Source organism: Cololabis saira, chromosome 11 (genome assembly GCF_033807715.1).
Source record: "Cololabis saira isolate AMF1-May2022 chromosome 11, fColSai1.1, whole genome shotgun sequence".
In the NCBI taxonomy this organism is placed as follows: Eukaryota; Metazoa; Chordata; class Actinopteri; order Beloniformes; family Belonidae; genus Cololabis; species Cololabis saira.
The window spans coordinates 18156094-18180412 of record NC_084597.1 but is presented as its reverse complement, the minus strand read 5'-3'; the positions used below and the strand labels follow the sequence as shown (position 1 = coordinate 18180412).

The 24319-nt window shown below is 41.7% G+C and overlaps 1 protein-coding gene across 1 annotated transcript in view; it reads right to left on the bottom strand.

The window, feature by feature from the left end:
- The window catches only part of adamts6 (ADAM metallopeptidase with thrombospondin type 1 motif, 6), a 132878-nt gene that overhangs the window by 27699 nt on the left and 80860 nt on the right, over window positions 1-24319 (bottom strand). Inside the window, exons 15-18 of the mRNA XM_061733886.1 lie at window positions 20505-20607; window positions 17592-17725; window positions 4671-4794; window positions 3961-4041 (exon numbers count right to left, since the gene is read on the bottom strand). Of these exons, the coding sequence (XP_061589870.1) occupies window positions 3961-4041; window positions 4671-4794; window positions 17592-17725; window positions 20505-20607 (442 nt within the window). The remainder of the gene's footprint in view (window positions 1-3960; window positions 4042-4670; window positions 4795-17591; window positions 17726-20504; window positions 20608-24319) is intronic.

The window sequence follows — 24319 nt, the reverse complement described above, 5'->3', positions numbered from 1 at the left end:
GATAAATTATGGCGATTGCTGATACCACTGTTGAGAAAATGGTGAAGGCAGCAGATGATCATTCAGATGATTATTCAGAAGAAAAGCCCTTATGTGATGTAAAATGATTAAGTATTGTTACAGCAAAACTACATCGTATGAATGAAGCCAAAAACAGCTGGAGGCTAGATTTTGATTATTTTAGTTTGACCAGCTACGTCACATCCAGCACTGCCAGAGATGTCCATTTTCACAAAAAGTTTTTCCATGACACTTAGGGTGCTTTCTACGACGGAGTATTAGGGCCAAACAAAAAAACAAAAAAAGGAAATTACGAGAATAAAGTCATAATGTAATGAGAATAAAGTCGTAAAATTACGAGAATAAAGTCATAATATTACGAGAATAAAGTCGTAAAATTACGAGAATAAAGTCATAATATTACGAGAATAAAGTCGTAAAATTACGAGTATAAAGTCATAATATTACGAGAATAAAGTCGTAATATATTATAAATATATAAATATAACTTCACAAGATGCTCAATATTCCTCATTTTAACACAGGGAGAAGAAGCTCTTCCTGTTCCTTCCAGAGTTCTCATAAATTATATTCTCATAATATTACGACTTTATTCTCGTAATGTTACGACTTTATTCTCGTAATTTTACGACTTTATTCTCATAATATTACGACTTTATTCTATTACGACTTTATTCTCGCAACATTACGACTTTATTCTCGTAATTTTACGACTTTATTCTCATTTCTCCAATTTTTTTTGTCTTAGTTTGGCCCTAATACTCCGTCGTAGCTTTCACACCTGTGGCCCGTTTGTTTTGTTCCGATTCAGGGGCTAAATCGATACAGTTGTTTCGTTTTTCGTTTGTGGCGTTTGTGTTCACAAGGCAACCGTCTGTAGCGGTTCAAAGCTGTTAACAAATGCCATGCGCGGACCAACTGTTCTCTCATTGGTCAGAAATGAACGTGGAAGGAGTTTCCTCTTCCGTACCCTGGGACAAACAACAATGGTTATAAAGCCCCTTCCACAGAGAGGGCGCAAAGCGCAGACCGGCGCCGGCGATCCCATTCATTGTGTATGTGCTACCGTGGAGCAAGAGCAGACCGCTCTGCCGCCGAGTTTTGCGCTGTGACGACATCTCGGCACGTCCAATAGAAGAGAAGGGAGAAGAGAGAGAAGGGAGAAGAGAGAAAGTTGTGTCCAATAGGAGAGAAGGTGGTGGAGGCTGCGCTGACTCTTCTCCGTGCGCCGCGGTAGCACATACACAATGAATGGAGTTGTGTCGGTTGCTGTGTCGATTATGTTTTCACTCCAAACGCACCGCTCCAGGTCTCGAATGGAAGCGAGCCGAGACCACCTCTCCTAGGCGATCTCGGCTCGCCTAGGAGAGGTAGTCGCGCGATTGCTGTGTTCATATATACCAAACCAATCGCTCTTTAGGGGGAAACGCTCCCTGTTTCGGAACAACTACTCCAAACCGGACAGGTGTGAAAGCACCCTTATACTTGCGAATAAGTGGATAAATGACTCGCCTGAAAAACCAAACCCTGGAAGCGTAAAAAGGTTTATTCGATATTTGGAAGTTTTTTCTATTTATTAGCGTTTCCATCACAGGATTCTTTTTTCTGATATTTGGTTTTGGGCAAATCTCAGGGTAATGGAAACGGGCCTCACACGTGGTATTTTATTTTGATAAATTCACCAGATTCTATATACCATTTTCATGTCTGACTTCCCGCCACATCAGTCTGCTTTGCCTAAATTGAGTGTCTTAGCCACCAACATAGACTGGATGTCTATCTTTAGCAGGGCAAAGTGGACCATCTGTTCTGGGGCACTCGTCCATGGTGCCTTATGTGAGACCTCTCTCTTGACTTATACGCGCTTTTCGGTGACTGGTGAGAACAGAGAACCGCCATTTCATGGCGGTTCTCTGTTCTGTGGGGTTGTAATCCCAAGCCCAGACAAATGGAGAATGCTGTGTCAGAAAAGGCATTCAACATAAATCCTCTGTGAAAGGTTGCTCTGCAGTGGCAACCGCGGAAGAAGAAAAGCCAAAGGAAGTAACATACTATTCATACATATTTGTTTGGTGCATTAATGACATGTGGAGAAGATGATTTGTCACACAGAGGCCTATAAATATTTTTTTTATCTTTTAAACTTATAAATAATGCAATGATGTCCCCTTTTTATGTTGATGAAGCCTCACAATATAGTTTGATCAAGACTAAGGCTGCGTCCCAATACTCCCCCTCGCCTTCTTCACTAACCCTAACTTTTGCGCGTTCCCGTGAAGGTAGTGGTGTCCCAATTCCTCTTTTCACCTAGGGGGAGGGGGCATAACGAGGGCGAGGGGCTGAGAATAGGCCCTTCAAATCGAGGGATTTCAGATGCTCACTTGGCGAGCGAGGGGGTATGAAAATTTCCCAGAATGCTTTTCGTCGTCATTTGCGGACTGAATCAAAAAAAAAAACATGGCGGACATTTCTTATTTTTTTGGGAATAAAATCAATATTTTGAGTTAGTTTCTGCATAAAAATGCATTTTGATTAAATTTCTCGGCGCAAACCAAAATTTTACTTTCATAATATTCACTCAGTGAAAGTACATAATCCCTTTTTTGTCCGTTGTTCGCTAAGATCGCGCCGGAATATGGTTACGTAACCTACGTAAGCGACGCCGTAGGTTACGTAAGCTACGCCATAGGCTGCGTCTATTTAACGCGGACCTAAACTCCGGAGCCGGCAGACAGAAATCTCTAAATTTCGGAGCAAATTTCTTAACAGGCGTAGCTACAACTGTTAGATTTCATCTATTAAACCAACATCTTCCTAAATGATTTATTTCAGCCGGCGTAATTCTCAACAGAGCAGCGTCCCAGAGAAAGTTTCTCTCCCGGGACGACGCAGCAGCTTGACCCGGCGGACACGTCTCTTCTCGGGCTGTGAGCTGAGGCTGCTCCCCGGGGGCGGCGGCTCTTCTCATCTCCGAAAACATCGGGTCAAATTTCTTAACAGGTGTTATTTGGATAAACTGAGCCCCGGTTGCGGATCTTAAGGTTACCTTTATGCCTGAAAAAATATTAAAACTTAATAAATTGCCATATTAATAGCGCTACAGCTGAAATTAAAACAGCTTTTGGCTCTCAGCTTCCTAATCAGGTTAGGGATGAAAACGAGGGGGAGTAGGAGAATTGGGACAGGCACCTGGGCCAAGTGCCCTAGATCTCAAGTGCCCGAAAATCTCCCCCTTCTTTTTTAGGGGTTAGGGAAGAAAAGAAGGGCGAGTGGAGAAAAGTAGGGGGAGTATTGAGATTGGGCCTAAAAAACAACTCTGTGTTTTAGATTAAGTGTTCAGCAGCCTAAATCCTCTAGTTTTGGTGTGCCCTAGTGAGCCCCCCTGTTCGGCCTCCCCTCTCCCATTTCAACCCGCTCACTCTGCGGTTATCTTCCAAAACCAATCAGACAAGTTACTCCAGGTCAAAGGCCAAGGTGACAGAGTTAGTTGGAGGGGAGTAAAGAGGAGCAGTGTGACCCTACATGGGGAGAGATGCCTGGGCTGGAGTGATCTGCACTTGGACTTTAGAGGGCATATCTGTGTATACAAACTAATGTTGGGTATAAAAGACAGTTGCTTTGAAATAAAATGACAGCTAAACCGTCTTAAAACTGTGTATATGACAGATTAAGATGATTTTGATCCTTTGAAACTCAGGGAAAGCATAATGTGCATCCTTTAAGATATAGTATCAGCTTAAATTTAAAGCCTGATGTACCTTTGACAACAAAGAGGTGGGATAATCTGAATTATGTAAAATGAGGCAGACCCACCACAGCTAAAATATTTAACTGAAGACGGTTACCTTAAAACTTGGGACTACTCAACTTCAAGTCCAGTAATTGTTAATGCACACACCCAAACTACCAGAATTGCATTTGAAAATAAGATTTACTTACCAATATAATTCTTTGACACTGTAACTTCTCTGATGTCAATGTGGACTGATCCTTTTGGGATGTGAACCACCTCCATGTAACCTGGGAGACCAAAACAGGAATTATCCCACCCAGAACCCCAGAACCACAGAACCACTCCTGCGATCCTCATTTCTGTGAGGCGTATGTCACAACTCAGCCAAGACATAAACTTTCATGTCACACAAGTTGGAGTACATAAAGGTTCAGCTCCCAAAAAAGGACAAAACAATCCTGCAGGAGGACAAAACAATCCCTTTTTTTAACTCTCTCATGCACACACATTATTTTTAGATGGTTTACTCGCCATACCATAGAAGGAGAAATATGTTTTCTCTTTCCTGCTCTCTATAGACGATGTCAGGCTACACCCCAGTCCTGAGTTATTTTTTCGTATTATGCTCCCATCCACATTCTGACAACATCTTTGCAAATAGCTAAAGACAGTCTGTATGAGGGTGACAAAGGCAAACTTCCATGAAATATTATCTTGGTATGTGTTGGCACTTGGACAAAAGCTGTTTCAGTGAACAAGCGATGAGTTACAGCCATCTGCAGCGTCACAAACGGTCATTAAAGTAAGACGTACAACATCTCTGTTCGGTAATATCTCAGTAGAGAACTTGAGTTGACAAGACATCCAGGTCTCTCAGCTTACAACGGCAGGGTGGGCGTCAGACGTGTGTTTTTACCTCCTCTGGGTAGAGAATCGTTGAAAAGTCCCTCCGTGGCCTCGCAGGTGCTGCCGTCCCCGCCGCACACCCGACATCGATCTTCTTTGGCATCAGAGGCCAAGATGTTGTCACAGCCCACGTGCTTAGGAGTCAACAAAGACGTAGAGAGACAGGTCAGCGTTCCAGGTTACTTAAAGGGGACCTATTATGAAAAACATGTTTTCTCTTGCTTTAACATAGCAGTGATTCTTGAAAATTCGCCCAAAACAGGTCTCACCATTAAAAAGGCTTATTCTGAATGAAATTAATCACATTTTCATATAAATTATTAATCATATTTATAATCACATGTTTTTTCATACTTAAATGAAAGGGGTTTATTGGTAGATTTTCAATTTTAATAGTTTTATGACATCATGCGTGCCCATGGCCTTTGAAATCAGCTGTCCCGGGATGGGACCTCATCATTTCAATTTGATTAAAAAAACTTAAATTCATTCTAAAGTGTAGTAATAACCTTACCAGATTGAAGAGTTTATTGTTATATGTATGAAAAAATACAAAAAGTGCATTTTGAAAAATAAAAACTATCATTTTTTGGTAGTTGAAAATGTGTCCCCCACCTCCTGTCACTACCGTCAGATTTTTTGTAAAATCAATAAAATCAGGCAAGTACAAGGTCCACTATATTCCTGAAGACCCCCATTGGAAATCTTCACTTCTTCAGCATGGTAGAAGATCACTCAAGCTCCTGTAAGTTTGCCATTTTCTCTAAAACCTGTACATATTATTTCAAACTGCTACCGTCACAACCATAACATGTCACCACCGTGTCTTTTGTGTATATAAAATAAAATAAAATGATAACATAAATGTTTAATATTTAAGAAGAGGTCTGTGGTAGCTAGCAACAGAGTGAAAACAAGATGGCTAATGTGGACAAGCTCTGCATAGCATGAAAAAGAGTAGATTTTAGTCACTACCGTCAGATGTCACCACCGTCAGACTTTCTGTCTGACGGTGGTGACAATAACCTCCAAATGGTCCCTAAGAAAGGATTCAATATAGTTTTTGACCACAATTAGTGCAATTATAGTTTTTGGTTTTTAATGTTTTTTTATTTTAAGTGGTCTCCCCTCAGCCTGCCAACTCAGAGAAGGAGGAAAGCAACCAAATTCTGCAGTGTCTGTACAGCCGCCCGGATGCGATTTACATAGGTTGGCCTCCAATGCGTGAAACCACGGCCACAACTAACTTTTTCGTAGCGGTGTATCACGTCATTCAGGCAGCACAGAGCCTCATTATCATAGCCTCCCCGCCCACTCAGAATCCTGCATAGATAATGAGGTTAGAGAATGGATGATAAAGACATGGCTCAGAGGCTGAATTTCTCATTTATTTAGCAAAAACAATCAAAAGCTTGTTTTTAAGACATTCAAGGCCTGTTTAAAATAGGTATTAGATGCCATAATAGGTCCCCTTTAAGAGCATCTCACTGTTTAAGTGGGACAAATCAATATTTGTCTGGAAAAAGTCATGATTGGGATCGTAATAACCTCCCTCTAAATTTGTCACATTAGCGCAATGATCGGCTCAGCTGGGGCCCTGGATGTCTCAGTGGGTTGAGCTGGTGCCATTTACTCTCTCGACCCGGTGCTGTCCACCTACTTTCACACTAACCGCCACTAGTGCCAAAAATCTTTTAAAAAAACAACAAAAAACCATCAGCTCAGCTACTGTTTGAAGAATTTCTGAATTGTAAGTTGGAGGTTTCAGCCGGAAAGCTGCCTGATGTAAGAATTCACTCTCTGAAATCTGGAGACGTCTGAGTTTCGTAACAGGGAATCCAGCGCTCATCAAGGTCTTTACTACATTAAAACACGTGTGTGGTCCTGTTAGTTCCCAGGTCTCGTCTGACTTCATGGAAAGGTGGCTCAGGGTTTTTGTACCAGAACCCATGAAAAACAGAAGAAGAAAACAAAACCCTGTTTTACTCTGAAAGTCTACTTCTTGATTTCTTATGTTCCAATTTGAACTGCCTTGATCCAATCGATTCTTTGCACCTGTGTCCCATCAGTCCCTGTGAGTATATATCACCCCCCCACCCCCCACCCCACTGATACGTCTGTTTAAAGACCCGTCCGTCTTCTTACCGCTCCATTGTTTCCACGACTGCTCCTTGTAATTCTCATTTTTATTCTTGCAGTGGAGGCTTTATTCTTTTGTGTATTTGGACTCCTGCCTGTGCAGCTGTGTTGCCAGATGTATGATAATTACCGTATTTGTACGATATTTTGATGCCTGTATGATCAATAGTTGGAGGTTTTACTAACTATTAGTCTGATTTGAAATCAGAATTAGCAGATTCATTTGTTTGTAACTGATCTGGTGTTATGTTACATTTTATTTATCTTATCCTTACATTTTCTCTCACGCAGACACGCCTCTTCGGCTCCACGCCGCCAGCAAACTAGTTTTTTGTTTGCCTTTGTTGTAGCGTACGATAATATTATTTTTGTTTACAGATTCGGGTTGTCATGCATGATAATTTGGTTTTGGGTATCTGGCAACACTTTTTTTTTTACAATACATTTTTTTACACCCCTGACGCCTCTCACCATCTCCTGCATTTGGCTCCTCCAAAGCTCACCCCATAACAGCATAGCTGAGTTCAACCTGTATAATAATATTAATACATTTTATTTATAATCCCTCATAAAAGGACACACAAGGTACAAATTAGCAATAAAACCAGATCCTAAGCCAACATACCATGCCAAAAACAAAACCACTTTGTATGCTCACAAAATCAAATTTACCTTGATTCATCTGTAGTGGCCTTATCCACAATATACTGTACCTTATGAGTCGACTTGTAATCTATCCTGACATTGATTACTTTCTCTTTGGGCTAATGATTAAACATCTCCGCTGCAAACATATGTTTCAGTCTCATTCAGCCCCATTTCATGTTGTTTCGATCCCTAAAAAACATTTCCAGTCATGACCATCTAGTTCAGGGGTCTGTAACCCGCGGCTCCAGAGCCGCATGCGGCTCTTTAGCGCCACCCTAGTGGCTCCCTAGAGCTTTTTCAAAAATGTTTGACCTTTTTTTCCCTCTTTTTCTTCTTTTTTTCCTTTTTTCTCTTTTTTTCTTCCTTTTTTCTTTTTTCTTCTCTTTTTCCTTTTTTTCTTCCTTTTTTTTCTTTTTTTCCTTTTTTTCTTTTCTTTTTTTCTTCTTTTTTTTCTTCTTTTCCTTTGTTTCTTCCTTTTTTAATCTCGACATTTCAACTTTTTTTTTCGACATTTCGACTTTTTTCTCAACATTTTGACTTTTTTCTCGACATTTCGACTTTTTTCTCGACATTTTGACTTTTTTCTCGAAGTGCATAATGAAAAAAACATCTTCCCCCAGTTATACAGTAACTAATATAGCTACATGCAGCATGTGTTGCCTTCATTCTAAGGCTTATCCAAGACTTTTCATTTTTTGCGGCTCCAGACATATTTGTTTTTTGTGTTTTTGGTCCAATATGGCTCTTTCAACATTTTGGGTTGCCGACCCCTGATCTAGTTAAAGAACAATTTAAATGTTTACTGAGAGAGTTTGAAACAGTAGATTGTGTGTTTCTGTTTATGCAACGAAGCGTCATCGTCTGTTTGCTCTTTGGTACGACATATCCCTGTTTGATGACATCAAATCTTGCCTTGAGATCAGCTGAACAGTGAAACGGACGGATTGTTTCAGTTCAACCAAAAGAGTTGCTCTTTGGAACGACGCATTGCAGAACCACACAGCACCACAGGTACGTGGGTGCTGCTTGGACATGTCTTATCTGGGGAAACCACGAAAGCGAACCCAAGTGGGGCCAAGTTGGCCCAGTTTTGAACCAGAGGACAATCCCATACGGGCCTCTTTTTGAGCTCTTTTATGTCTCAACTGAGGCTCCAGATACAAATGTCGACTGGATATGAGTTACTCCAGCTTTCAGTATGGAAAATGGACAGCTGGATTTTTGTAGTGTTCCTTATCATATATTTCCTTCCTCTGTGCATATACCAGCTTTCCTTTTTGTTTTGATTTGTTTTTTTAGTTGGTATCCTACTTAAGGATACATTTCTACCAGGATATTCTGAAAAAGTGGTGCAGCTTTGCAGAGCTTTAGACAACAGCGAACCTGATTATTTTCTTTTGGACAGAATCGGGCTCGCAGTTTCCGTGTTTTCCCAGTCCGAGCTAGACTAAACAGCTGCAGGTAGTAAAGGAATATTGTACGGACTCAAGAAGAAACTTGCATTAGCCTTCCCTTCTAATTCATAACAGGATAATAAATAAACAAATCAACCACAGTGCCAAAGTCTAACTCACTCAAGTTCAGAAAGCCTGCTCCTTAAAGAAAGCTGAAACAGGACAGACTGGCACGGTGAGGGGGATTTTAGGGGAAGGGACTTGTGTTTACTTATGAAGGAAGTTACCAGAATACAATGCCTTACATTATCCATTAATGCAGCTTTAACACAGAGTCAGTCGAATGCGTTTCTGCTGTGTTTGGGAAGCTTGAGTGAAGAAGCATTTAAAAAAGAGAAGATTTTGATATACTGACGTCAGAAAAATGTTAGAAAATGAAACGTGTACCAATATTTAATCTTTTAAACTCAAAAAATTCACCAGAAAATAATCTAAATGTGCACAGCATCGGTCGAGTGATTCCATATTTTGCTTATTGGAAAAAAAAATCCCACTGAAAAGACAGATTTTTCTGGGTCACTGGGCCCCATTGTTGTGTTGTTTCTTTCTAACAGACTGGAAAAGAGAGTCAGCCAGCAAACATAAGAGATATAAACTAGATTTCCTTCAAATAAAACTTTATATGACGATCAGATGGTGCCCATAAAACATTTATCTGCAGTGTATTCAGGGTGATTGTGTTATTTCTTGATTGATCATGCCTTGCAGCTTCACTGGGGGAATAATTGCACTCAGTAAATTTAACCAGAAGATTTTTATTATGTCATTATATTTTTTTAATATATGAGCCACTTGAGAGCTGAAACTCGAGCAACGTGCCTGTTGATATTAATTCAAATTCTGATGAATTCCTGCTTTTTTTTTCTTTTAAACTTGCATCAAAAGCTCTGTATATTTAATCATAACATATGCTGGGACTTCTCTGGATACATTCCTAGGTTGATACCAATGGGCTTATAGGGTAAACAATTGTGGCACATTGTTCTATATGGGGGTATTATTGTTCCAATATTATTTGTTTGTGCGTATCTCAATCTGTGTGTGCGTAAAAAGATTTGTGTGTCTGAATTTTCTAAATTGTCTAATTTTCTAAATCCAAATTAGACTAGATTAGAGAAAAAGCAGATGAAAAGTTACAATAACTTTATTTCACTGCTGACAGTTTGAACTGAAGATATTTAACATTTCTCTCATCAACTTTACGTTATTTCATATTTCCATTTCTGCATTTCAGGCGATGACATAGAAAAACGGGAAATTATTAACAAATCAAATGGATAAGATAAGCATGATACATCTGGATTTCTTACGTTCTGCAACAGAAATGAAAGTGATATGAAAATAGAGTAAAAGTGTAACAAAAAAGCGCTGTGTGGGCAGGTAATCTGAAATTAAGAAAAGAGCCTTCGCCACAAAAATAACTGGAGACAACTACAACGGACACGACGGGGGGGCAAACAGATGCATCGTTTAACAGATGGACCCACAGCGAGGAAGGCCCGACCAGACAATTTCTACACTCACAGGGCCTGACGAGACACAGGTGAAAACAATCCAGAATTGAACACACCAGGAAACAGACTTTCAAAATAAAGTTAGAGGCCAAAACCTAAAGACCAGGGTAGAACCTCAAGAAAAAACCCAGGACAAGAAACTCACACCCATCAGAAACCCTGGAGCATGATGGGACTTTGACACAAGGGAGCATTTTCCATGTAATATAACTGCCAGTGAGCAACATGGCGTAACCTTGGAGTCTCTCAAGATGTTTCCCTATAAGACTTTTTCTTTAGCTGCATTTTCCACACTATACGCATTCTTTTATGACCCTTAGTAATCACTGTTTATACAACAAATCAAAAACTGGTACTGCTCAGAACACATTCATATGTGAAATGTTGTGAGTTCTGAGATACTTTGTTATACTTTGGTTTTGTTTTGACCTGTGCGCTCAGTTGAATGTGACTGCAGTGCACGACAAGTACCTGTTCGGCTCACTCGCAATTTAATTGTCTGGACGCCCAAATACATGCAACATTTTTTCTGTTTAATTGGTAGTTTCCGTTTTGACAGTTGCCCGTTTGCCGACTGCCCAGTCGGAGGCTTGAAACTAACTTCAGAGTTGTGAAGAACTCCTCGATTTAGAGATTTTGGAATCAGTGCAGAGCCCAGATTTTCTGACTATAGGGTTTGTAGGATGGGATTCATGTGTGTTGAAGAAGGTGTGTGCCAACAAATGAGCAGGAAGAGCCCTTTGGTGGTTGCTGTGATTTGATTGAACCCACAAACTGCAGGTTTGAGAAGGTTCGACTTGGACTCCATGAAAATGTGATGGAAATTTTCCATTAATCAGACATTTTTCAATAAACTGGTTGAGATAATGACTTGCAAATGCAGTCATACCACAGCAATTTTCCTTTTAAACTGCAACGTTGCCACATAAAAAAACAAGTTGGACTGATGGAGACCACACACAGCAGCTTGGTAACCTCTGACACGGAGTAAAACTGATGGTTAAGGTGATTGTTGGTTACGGCCCTACACTGCAGTGCAGAGAGCATTAATTACATTCATTTAGCAGATGCTTTTTAACATGCAGCTGAGCAAAGCCATTGTGGGAAATCTGGAGTTCAGCACAAAGACAGGTCTTAAAGGTATAGTCTGTGATCGTATTCAAAAACATTTATTGTTATACTGGGTGAAATGGTCCTTCCATCCTGAGAGTAGCTAGTGAATAATGTGTTCAGAAAAAGGAAAGAAAAAAATCCGACCTCTCTGACAGCTTTAATCCTGTAAAAACTCTGACCAATCTGTTTTTTGCGCACCGAATGGCACGGATTGGTCAGAGGACCAGAGGATTGGCAGGGGGGAAAGAACCAATCAGATGCCTTCATTTTAAGTCCCGCCCACGCCCCCCTCTGTCCCATGCACGCACTCTGCTTCCAGCCCCCGTGTCCACTTCCCAGCTTCTCAGCTCAGAGTGTGCCAGTGTAACCCCCAGTATGGAGGTCCGTGGGGATGGAGGCGTCTCCATCCCGGCGAGGGGGGAGGGCGCCGGTGCGGGTGGCGCTGCGCTGCGCTGCCGTGCAGGCTCTGTTGCCACGGCTACGCCGTAGGGTACGCCGTAGGGTACGGTGTAGGGTACGCGGCGACGCGCACCATTCTGCGTTGGTGTAACGCGGAACCATAAATCAGCCTTCAGTGTGTGCTCTGTGTGCTGTTCTGAACACTTCTCTGTTGTGCTCATTTTGCTGGGACGTCGGGTTCCTCCGCCGAGACAACTTTTGCGGTATGCGTTCATTGTTGTGTCTAAAAATGATGCGCAGTGCCCACCCAATCAGAAACGGTACAGATATTCTGTGATATTTTTTTATATTTATAAAAAAATGTAATTATAAAAATATAAAGGATCCCCATAACTTTGATTGGGTGGGCAGGACGCACGTTTGGGTGGTCACAGCCCACCCCTGCCCCCCCCCTAAAACCGGCCTCGCTTACAGGTGAATGAGACATGGGGTAGTTTTGTTGAAAATGTGCTGTCCAAAATGTCCTGGAAAACTCGACTCCTGCAAATACGCGTTCCCCAAAGTTTGTGGGGGCGTGGCTTTGGACGGAGCGCTGACGGGAGGGGGAGGAGGGGGCGGGGCTTAGAGGAGGTGCCACTTTCAAATCTTGCTAGCTCTCCAACATCAAGGACTATACCTTTAAATAAAGATCTCTTTAAATAGTGTAAAAAAATAATGTGGGCAATACTGAGCACCCCCTTACTGCCTGTTGATCTCGATGAACTGACCATCAGCTGGTGAGTAAACTAGTATAAAAGCAGATGTTTTGGCAGTTTTATGGCCTGCAGGATTCAGCTGTGTGCTAACACAGTGCTAAGAGGGAATGACATCAGATAAAGTTTTAGAGAAGCAAACGTTGCTTGCACATCAAAACCATTTCCAAATGATTTAGATTTCAGTGTTCTGCAGCAGGAAAGATTAAACCATTCAAGACAGTTGCTAATCTTCGCAGGAGTGGACGTCCTTGTAAATGTAGCCAGGAGTCAGACGGTGCAATGTTTAGAGAGGGGAAAAAACCCACAAAACCAATAGATGAGTTTCAGACGTTACACGTCTCACTGAGCATGTTAAATGTTAAAGTTCATAACAGCAGTATTAGAAGAACAAGCACAGATGCCGTTTGTTTGGAGGGGTTGCCGGGAGAAAACCTCCACTGTCCAAAAAGACTATGAAAGTACGACTGAGGTTCACAAAACTGCATCTGAACAAACCACAAGACTCGTGAAACAATGTCCTATGGACTGATGAGACCAAAGAAGTGTAGTTTGGCTTGAATGTCCACCATTTGTTGCCAAAACCCAAACACAGCTGAAACCCATCATACCCAGATGTCAAGCCCGGCGGAGGAGGAGTGATGGATTTTTTTCCCCCTTCTTCATTTTTGCTATTACAAGACCTGGGCACCTGACTGGATCATGAACTCCTCTGTATACCAAGAGCTAAAACATTTGGACCTCGAAAAATGGACAACGATCTGCCGCGCACCAGCAAATCACAGTGAAAAGAGAATTAAGGTTTGGGAATGACCAAGACAAAGTCCAAACCTCCACTCAACTGAAGTGCTGCGGTGGGATTTAAAAAAAAAAAAGCGGTGTATCAGTGAATGTCCCAAAACCTCCAGAATCTGTGGAGACGATGCAAATGGGAATGGACCAACAGGGACCGTTTTCAAGTTATAGCTCCTGACACTATGGGGGTAAAAAGTAATTATTTGACCTTATATGAGGTTGTGATTGGTTTCTTTTATTTGTAGGTTTTTACACAAAATACATACATGTGTCATTAAAAGGGGAGTAGGTGTACTGTAGATGTGACGAAGGGACGGACCCAGGTGGTTCTGAATGCCATTCAAACAGTTGCTTGAAGGAAGTGTATTATATTAAGTCGTACATTAATGACACTAGTGACATTTTCACTCCTCCCTTTGCTCTCTGGTTCTGACCGCCGTCTATCTTTCCTCGGCATAGAGAGAGAGAGAGAGAGCTCCTGAAATAAAACAAACCACTAGAGCTCCTTTGCTGGGTAATATTCCACCTCTCCGGGCTTCCTTGCCATTAAAGCGCACATCATGTCATGTCGTTATATTACAATCTGAGTAAAAGCCGTGGGCGTGCATGGTGCGTCTTTGTGCCAAACAAGAATCCAATCGCACGGTCAGGTGGAAGTCAAAGCAAATACTTGAAGAGAGGAACCAAACGGCTATTTGGGCTTCATCTCACAGAACACACACACATACCTGTACACACACACACACGCTGGTCTGCACACACTCACATACGGGCTGCACGAAATGATTTATGCTGATGAAAACAAAGACGGCACTAACTGCCAACTCCTTTCAATAAAATGTTGGTTGGCCTTGTTAATGAATCAGCCTTTTTCAAATACAAAAAAATTTTTTTTTTAAATATTTAGTGTTAGTGTATTCAAAGTGAAAGACTACTATCTTCATAAAACATGTTTAAAAACACCCAAAGTTGACCAAAGTGCTGTACGCAACACGAAGGCACAGCAATAGCAAAAGAGAGAAAAAAGATGAGATTAGACAATAACAATGGCAATAAAAGAGCATAAAGCTGCGTACCAATCCTGGCTGAGGCTGCAGACTACTGATAAGAGTCAGAAAACAGCAGATGAGCGTCATTCAACCACTATCTACTCCAATCAGCAGCTCAAAGGCCTGACTGTTGTTGGTTTGGCAGTTGTGTTTACGCAATCATTGAAATGCTGAGAAAACACGCTGAACGGAGAGATAACGCATCACCCAAGCAGCAATCTGACAGAATTTAGGTGTTAATGGTCTCCAGTAATCACAAGAGGACACCGAAGAGAATACTGTGGCATCGCAATTTGTTCAGAACTGGAAGAGCGGTTTTATGACTCATTGCATTGATGCATCCCTGTTTGCTGACATGTAACCACAAATATGGGGCTCATCATCAACTCTCTCTCAGGTCGTGCTCCTATCTGACGATGACTGGATGACTAAATATTTCAAAGGAATGAGAACAACTAGTTTTAAAACATAATGTTTTCAGTCAATCTTGGTCACAGTAGATGTTTCACGCCAGGTTTGTGCACGGCTGAGGATTGAGATGCAGGCTTCAACCTGCGAATGGTTTCTTTGAGAGGGCTCCTACTGACCGGTTCAGGCAGATTCATGTCGTTTGTTGGGATTTTAAAAACTTGATGAAGTGATAAAAAAAAACATTTTAAAAGGAAATACATAGAAGGAACTTCCTGCCGCACATATATTATTGAACTGATCTGAATGCGCCACGGGTTTGACTCCAGGCGGACAGTTGCACCATCTTATAGACACTCTCAGTGACAGACTCGGTGAGCGGATCCAAAGAGGTCTTTTCAAACACGCGGTTCAGCCATCTCAAGTTTGTTGGTTTTTCAGACTCAAGTTTGGTCTTGAGTGAGTGAATGAATCTGACGGAGTTAGGACCCAGTGACCATTTCAGTCAGTACAGAGTACTCCACTCCTCTACCTCTAAAAACACCCGGATTTCTTCAACTGTATGTCCTGGTTCACTGTCCATCCGGACCATGAAGCTCCGTCCAATCAGCCTTGCTGCCTTTGGCTCAATGTGGCAACTCTTCTCAACCGAGGTCATCTCAAGGTACTTTGCACAGAAAACAAAACCAACAGAGTCTAATCGAAGAAAATCTGATACAGTTCAATTATACTCCAATTTAACATTAACAGAGCCCAGATTCAATATTAGTGTCATTCCAATTCATATAAACAGTAGGGATGGGCGGTATGGACAAAAAAATGTATCACGATAATTTCTGGCATTTAACCCAATAACGATAAAAAAAATACCAATACAAAAAGTGTCATCAACGGGAATATTTCTTTCTTTCAGGCTCATTTCTTTCTTCTTTCTTTCTTTCAGACTCATTTCTTTCTTTCTTTCTTTCTTTCAGGCTCATTTCTTTCTTTCTTTCTTTCTTTCTTTCTTTCTTTCTTTCTTTCTTTCTTTCTTTCTTTCTTTCTTTCTTTCTTTCTTTCAGGCTCATTTCCTCAATTTATCGTTTTTACCGTGAGATGACAAATTCTTACCGTGGGGAATTTTTTTGACGGTTTATCGTGAACGGTAAAATATCAACCATTCCTAATAAACAGCCAAGCTAAGGAACCCAGGAGACTGCACTGAACCTTCACCTTGGTGCCTCATCCTAAACAAGCCTGAGGCGGCAGAGAATAAACATCCTGGTAACAACAACAGGGGCCAGAATGCCTCTGGTAGGACCAGACTCGGGGACTGGTTCGCGGTCTGAGATGACCAGGAAATGCTGATGTCTTCTCGTCTTCAGTTGATGAAAAACCTTTAAGTGGAACACGTGACTACACTCACGACACCGGCCGCTCCTCCATGTTAGTGTTCAGTTTGAAAATGCTTATATTTGTTTTTACATCTCTCTCCCTGACCTCTCTGAGCAGCTGCACTGGCACCGACTTGGATCAGCTGCTCCTGGATGTCAGGGACACAGCGGAAGCTTGTCGGGGAGCAGGGTTTTGTACAATCCGCTCTTAAGAGCCACCTCTTCTGCTTGGCTTTCGACCCAATGTGAGACGTTAATTTAAGGCACATTTCCACCGGTACTACTCAGCCCGGCTCGGCTCGACTCTACTCGGTTTGGCGCTTTTCCATTAGGGGTCTAGTCGAGTAGATACTTTTTCTGTAACTACTCTGCCGAGGTTCTGAGCGTGCTGAGTTGGGCTGTGTCTGACGTCGTCACAATACACGCCACTGATTGGTCGGGGGGTTGGAGTCAGACGTCTGAGTCGGGAGGCAGAAATCAGCGAAAGAGCGACTCTGACGGCTTCTTGTTCCTTTTATCCAACAGGCAATGGCAGTGCAAAAGTCTGTTTCGTGATCCAACTCTGAGGTGCAGATGTTCATAAACCCGGTTACTGAGCAGAGAATTAAAAAGGGATCTAGACGGGTGATAAAGAACGACAAGATCTACCAGGAGCTCTGTCACTTCATAGCTGCTCGCGGCTCCCAGCTTTTAAGCAGCGCCGAGACAAACAAACAAACGGAAAAAAAAAAGCGTTGCCGCTTGAAGCTTCTCTCACTCTCATTTTTTTAACTTGATATCAAACACAAGTCACAGACCCAGCAGCACATATATATCATCTCCTACATGTTCTACATCTTTAGTGTTGTTGTCTTCTTTGTTTAGATCACAGATTCAAATACGTCACAGCAGCTTCGCTCCAAACCGCCTACTTCTGATCTGGGTGCTGAATTGTTATGGAAAAGAAACCAGGCCAAGTTGAGCCGAGCCGAGCTGAGATGAGTAGAGCCGAGTAGGTACTACTGGAAAAGTGCCATTAGTTGTTTTCACACACCTCTCTAGTTGTATTGCACTTTTATTCATAATTTTGTGTCTTGAATTATTCATAATTTTATTTTAAAGAATTTTTACTCCAATATACAACCGTTTTTGAAATGCTTCGTTGATAAAGTTGGACTGGGTCTTGTTAAGTGGAAATGCAAACAACCCAGAAATGAAAAGGATAAAAGGGCATTTCAGTTCTGGGTGCTTTTGACCGTCCAAAGAAGACTATTAAAGGCGTTAAAGGCTTGGTAAGTGCTGCCTTACCTTACACTCTCCGTTGATGCAAATGTCAAGAGTGTCAGCCTGACATCGGGTGCCGTCTATAACTGCAGGGGATCGCTCTGTGTAGAAGTTATAGCCCTCTGCCAAGCAGTTCAGTGCACAGGGCTTCACACCACCTGGAGTAAGAGCAAACACACAGACACTCAGCACGGTTACACGCACATCTAAATCAAGCTATTGGCAACAGTCTAGCAAAGGATTAAACTGGAGGTTCAGAGAAATCCGACTGTACATACACAAGAAGATAATCGATTATTGAGTGAGGTGCGTTCGATTCCGCGACGCTCGCTGCGCCATATGCACTTTTGCGTTGGTGTTTTTCTGTGACCGTGACTGTTATTATTCCCGCTCCCGCGGCTCGTCACTTCCAGAATGGGGGTTCCTGGGGCAGTCAGTAGCTCGGATTAATAATAACTCGGATTAGAACCGCATTATCTGGCACTAAAAGCTTGACCTCACGCCACCTTCTTCTCCACTGGAAGTCGACTAAGGCTCCTTCTAGTACCCAGTGGCTCAACGACACCATGTTTTTTCTGAAGCTGGAAAAGATTAAATATTCACTGAAGGGTAGTTGCAACAAATTTTATAATAAGTGGCTTCCCTTTCTTACATTCTTCCACTCTCTCCAGTCCCTGCCTCCTGATTGACGGATCCCCCCCTCCCTCTCTTCTCTCATTCCTCTCTTTCTTCCTCCTTTTTATTTATCTTTTTATTTACTTTTCTTTTGTTTTTGGGTTTGTTTCTTTTTTTTGTTTTTTGTTTTTTTTTTTGCTTTGGGTTTTTTTTTGTTTTATTTTTTTCTCCCCCTTTTTATTCATCTATTTTTTAATTCATACTGTTGAACTTTAATACTTAAATATTACTTATATATAAGAATATAATAATTTTCATGTATCATTATTTCGTGTGGATTTTTTGTTCTGTTCTTAATCCAAAAAAAAGAAAAAGGAGGTAGACTGTATATCTTTTTTTGTTTATTCCTGTTCAACTGTGCCTTACCCCCTAATAAAAATATCAAAACAAAAAAAAAAGCTTGACCTCAAGAGATTCAGTTCTGTTCAACTACCGCCTGGCTAAGGTGTATACATGGCTTTTCAAAATTCGATATAAAAAAAAAAAGAAAAAAAAATTTGATATCCATTCGATATTAAGGCAACAATTCAACTTTGTGTAAGTACATGTAAACGTACTGATTGAGTACATCATTATCTCCAGATGGGCGACGAACACAGAGCGCAGACAGCGTGACCTGAACCGTCGCAGCCTCCTAACAACACGTAGAGTCAGTGTTGTCTCGCAAGACTCGCAGCCAGCTCCGGGATCTCCTCTGGGCTTGTTGACAACAATAATCAAGCATAGGAAAAGTCAGCGGTTCTCAGATCTAAAACCCCCGACGCTGACGTCACCGCAGTCCTGACCATCGACGGGGACGGCGTGGCCTGCCAACAATAATTACTCTGACATCCACACGCAGGTTATCTGCTGTTTTTACATGACGGCTCCCAGCACACGGAGTGCTGCGAGTCAGGAGGTGATGGATTTGACAAAACAGACCCCACTTTGATAAATGAGATCAAACTTAAACTCTTCCAACTTCCAACAACTGAGATACAATAAAAACATTTGCACTTTTCTTTGAGCTATTTGTGTTTTTAGCGAAGTGATCTGCAAACATCAGTTCCTGCCAGTAACTGCAGCGATAATAGCTCGTCCAGCCACTCGGGCCCAGTCAAACAGATGTTCAGGAGGAGATTTAAAAGGAAAAAAGTGCTTCTTGTGATTGACTCTTGACTTGAGACGTGTCAAGAAGACCACTCAGTGGTTCCGATCTTCCAGCCTGGTCCAGCGGCAGCTGCTCGACCACCCGGGGTTTTACAGGAATCTGAGGAATCCTCCAGCCATCACACAGACCTTCCCTCTGTTGGTGTTAACAGCGAGTACAAACCAGGCGGGCCTGCAAACTGTCATCCAGGATGCAAAATGGATGACGGGCAGGTTTTGCAGCACAGGGCTAACAAATTATAAACTCAGACAAATTAAAACAAAAGCACTAAATAAGATTGAAAGGAGAGAAAAAAAAGACAAACACAGACTCGTTCTTCACAACTGAGATTTGGTGCGTTAAAGCAACAGTGCACAACTTTTTCACCTTCAAATCGTGGTTTGTGCTCAACTGACCTGGAATTGTATGACTTAACGTTATTGTCCGCGATCATCCATCGTGTTACAACCAGACAGTGGTAAAAAGCCACCTGGCTCACTGATCTCAGTAGATTCAACACTGCAGAGGTGTCAGAGACACCAAAGAGGACCAGATGAGCGTAAATCCTGGACTGACGTTTACTCACTGATGAGCTCCCCAAGAAGGAACCTGATGTAAGACCCTTTATCTTCTTGCTAGTTTCAGAAGGGAAGCGCTTCCAAGGGTTGGTGTCAAATAATATGTGATTGGCCTGCTGTACTGCATAATTTATGTTATTTTGCTTCTCTGCTTTGACGCTTCTACTTGACACGTTCAAAGGGCCCACAGAACACCTCTTCACACGACTTCTCTTCCATTTACGATGCAGCATTTGCAATAGAACCATTTGCTGTTCTTAATTGGTACACTCCAAAGATGTCCTCTTTCATAAAAAAACAAAAGCGAAAGTTAAACAGTCAACCAAGTTTCACTTGATTTCACGAAAGATCGACACCTCGGACACTCGACACCTAGCATTTTGGCACTTCAACCTCAATGCAGAACTCTGCAAGGCAAACAACAGTGTCAAGCCAACAGCGTTCCCTGTGTGTTGTGTTGTTGTTGAGTAGTTTGTTATAAATCAAATGGATGTGCACCACAAAAAAGTTTGGGAACCGCTGTTGTAGAGGAACGCTGTTCAGCACTGAACTCACCACCAGTGTAAGGTTTCCAGTTGTAGTACTTCCCCCGGAAAGGCATGTTGTCAAAGTCAGCACACTGCTTTTCTCGGAAATCTCGGGATCCTGCAGGACATGGCTGCAAAAGACAGACAAAGAAAATCTAAATTCACGGTGATGACAACACGTGGACAAATATGTTGAAGGGAAAAGGAAAAACTCACAAGAATCACAGAAATAGCTTCAAACTGGCAAAAGTAAACAAAATAATGAGTTACTAAAAACTGGCTATGAAATCAGACATTATTTTCAAATTTACACATCAGAATAGTCCAGTGTTTGGTTCTGAGTCGTTCTTGGCTGGTTTTAGTTTAGCAGTATTTTTTTAACAACCTTGAATGAGGTAGTCATGAGGAAATTGTCTTTTATTTGAAAGACACAAAATACAAAATAATGCTGTGCGTTTGCCCTATTGTTACAGTTTATAATGCTTTATAACTGTTTAGGTTTTAAAGAGCAAGCCAGGCCAACCATTTTCCACAAACTGAACTAAAAGTAAATGTCAGGTTTGCATTATGCATCTTCAGTTTCATACAAGTACAAATATTTTGCCACAAACTGAATAGTTTCTCTCATGTATGATTTGACTTTTTTCTTTTCCAGAAATTTAACAACTAAAATTAAATAAATAAATACAAGTAAATAAATACATACAATTTTACATCATAAAAAAGATTGATTCATGCTCACCTTATAAGTGTAAGAGGAGATTTATTTTTGTTAAGAAGGTTATTTTGTTAATTCAGGGTTCATTATTTCATAAATATATTCTTTATATTCTGTAAATCAGGGACTATAATTACACTAGTCAGTTAATCTGTAGTGATTAGTATGTTTTAGATTGGGCGGAGTGATACAGCACTAGCTGCTGTGTTGATGTTCTAAAATCCTACGCTGTTGAGCGGACATTGAAGTACACTGGAGCTCAGCAGAAGTTGCCCGCGTGTTTATCCTACTCACGACCCCAAAAAGGTTTAATTTAATAAGGTAAGGCTTAACTCTACACCAGACTTACATAAGTAAAGGTTCAGACCTCAAAACAGGACCACAAAACGGGACTAGTTTCTTCTGAGCGGAGGAAGATTTTGGTTCGCGGGTCGAGGCGCGGTCCGGCCGCGGTCGCGGTCGGATGCGCGTTTCTAGTCAACACAATAGATTAATATTAATAACCCAATATCGCGATACACTTTGCCACCTCCACGACACGTATTGTGACATTTTTGTATCGCGAAATTTCGTGGCACGATATATTGTTACACCCCTAGTGATTATCCAGTTGGACCCATGATCTTGCTGAGACCAAGCTTTCTGACAGTGGTCAGCACATTTGTCTCCAGAATGTCTTGATGGTCTTCAGATTTCCTCGTAGCTGCACAGATTCAAGACACCTGGTACCAAACGCAGAAAAGCAGCTCCACAACAAACCCATTTTGCAAATAGATAGTCATTTTTTCTGAGAAGGCTTAATTTTTGTGTTTGGACGTGAACATAGATGATGTCAAAAAGCTCCAGTTTTGTCTCATCTGTCCAAAGGACGTTCTCCCGGAAGCTTTGCGATTTGCCGATATGCATTTAAAAAAAAATTTGAAACAAAGTGGATGAAAAAGAGCAAGTAAAAATTAAAGCTGCATGCAGCGATGAACGGGCCCTCGCACTCACGGCCACCGCTCCCCATAAGCATATCAGAAATGACACCACCCACGACTTCCTATGTCAAACCATTCAAAAGTTATAGCAGAAAAAAGGGACAACCAATCAGAAGAAGGGGCGGGGCTAATTTTCACCAATTATGGTAAAGGACTCAATACCGAGTCCCATGACACCACCCACGACTCTTTATGTCAAACCATTCAAAAGTTATGGCAGAGAAAAGTATTCTAGGGGGCGCTGTTGAGCCGTTAGGCCACGCCCATTAATGCAAACCATGAAATATCAAATGTATCACCAGGCCTGGCTTGCATGCAAAATTTGGTGACTATCAAATATGGACCAATCAGATGAAGGGGGGGCGCGCCTTTTGGCGTCTATCGTCGCCACGGTAACGCTTTTGAAAGAGAAAAGTAATGCGTGTTGTCGCAGGATGGAGCCACACATTTTGATGTATAACACACCTGGGTGCACGTTACGGTTCGGGCCGTATTAGCGGCCGAAGGAATGGCATAAATTGCGCCAAAGTGACACGATTAATTCAAAATGGCCGACATACTGTTCGGTTTCGGCCATGTCGCCAAGAGACTTTTCTTTAGGTTGTGTACTGATACAGGTGTGTACTGATTTTCGTGCATGTACGTCAAACCGTATTGTGGGGCTTGAGGCACAAAGTTTTCCGGGGGGCGCTGTTGAGCCATTTTGCCACGCCCATTAATGTAAACCATTAAATATCAAATTTTTCGCCAGGCCTGACTTGCATGCAAAATTTGGTGACTTTTTGGGCACGTTTAGGGGGGCAAAAAGGCCTTCCTTTTGTCAGAAGAAAGAAAGAAAGAAAGAAAAATTCCTACAGATACAATAGGGCCTTCGCACTGAAGGTGCTCGGGCCCTAATTAGGTTTGTTTGAAATATTTAGCATAATGTAAATTTGAAAAAATAAAAATCTCGAGCGATGTGACATCAGCTAAAATTGAATTACAAAAGTTGTTACATTTTGAAAAAACAGACCTCTCAGTTGTTTTACTTAATTCTTACACCTCACGGCCCCAAGAAGAGAAACCCTGAACCACAAAGGCTGACAAAGTCTGTGACTTGGACCCGTGTAGCTCTGACATATCACATACAGTACCACTGACTTGGACTTGTCCTTAAAAATACTTGAATCTTGTGAAAAATCTTGAGTGTTGCAGTTTTGATCTGTAGCCAGTGAGGAGGCCATTCCCTCCCCTGTCATCAGGTGTAGCCTTGCACTGTGACCACGCACGACAACAGCAGCAATGGTTACCTCATTTGTGGCTGCAGGGCCTTCAGTAATGCAAACTGGCCAGAGCAACTACACGAACCAGGCAAAAAAGTAGATAACGTCTGTTTCCCAGAATCAGGGTGGATCTCCTCTTAATTTGTTTGAACCGCTGTGTCTCCTTGACACTGCAGAACCCGGTAGGATCTATTGGCCTATGGGAGAGCTGTCAACATTTGTTGGCAGTTTGGATTGCAACGCAGTCATTTTGCAACGGTTTTAATGTGAAATCGATGAAAAACTAACTAGAGCAACAAGCTCAACATGGAGAGACTTGAGATGATTGTTGCCAGTCTTTTAGCTGAGTTTGCTTGCACGGCGATGATGCCCATGAATGGGCATCGTCTTTTCCCTGTAGCACATTCAATCAACACAGTGTCAACACCACACCCACTTACCAGCTTTTCAGAGCCAGGTTGAAGCAACTACCCCCTAGCAGGGACGGAGGGTGGAAACCCACCTTTTGTAGCAAATGGAGGTTCATTTGATTTGTTTGGCTTTCACTTGAAATTTGGAAATTATTTCAAATGATTATTTGCATAATACACAATGCCAGATATTAACATATGTTATAGGCAGGTTATCAATATATTATTGACCATTGATAGATGGCAACATAAGTACATGTATGATAGTATGATAACTGTATTCTTGCTTTAAATATAGCAATGCACTGTTCATAGTGGACTGGATTACATGCAGGAAATCCAAGATCAACAAGGCTAGAACCTGCTTAAATTAATCCACCACATTGTAAAAGGTCCCTCCAACATAAACATAAGAAAGACCAATGCTTTGCTCAAACAACAACAACAAAAACAACAACAAAAAACCTTCTACA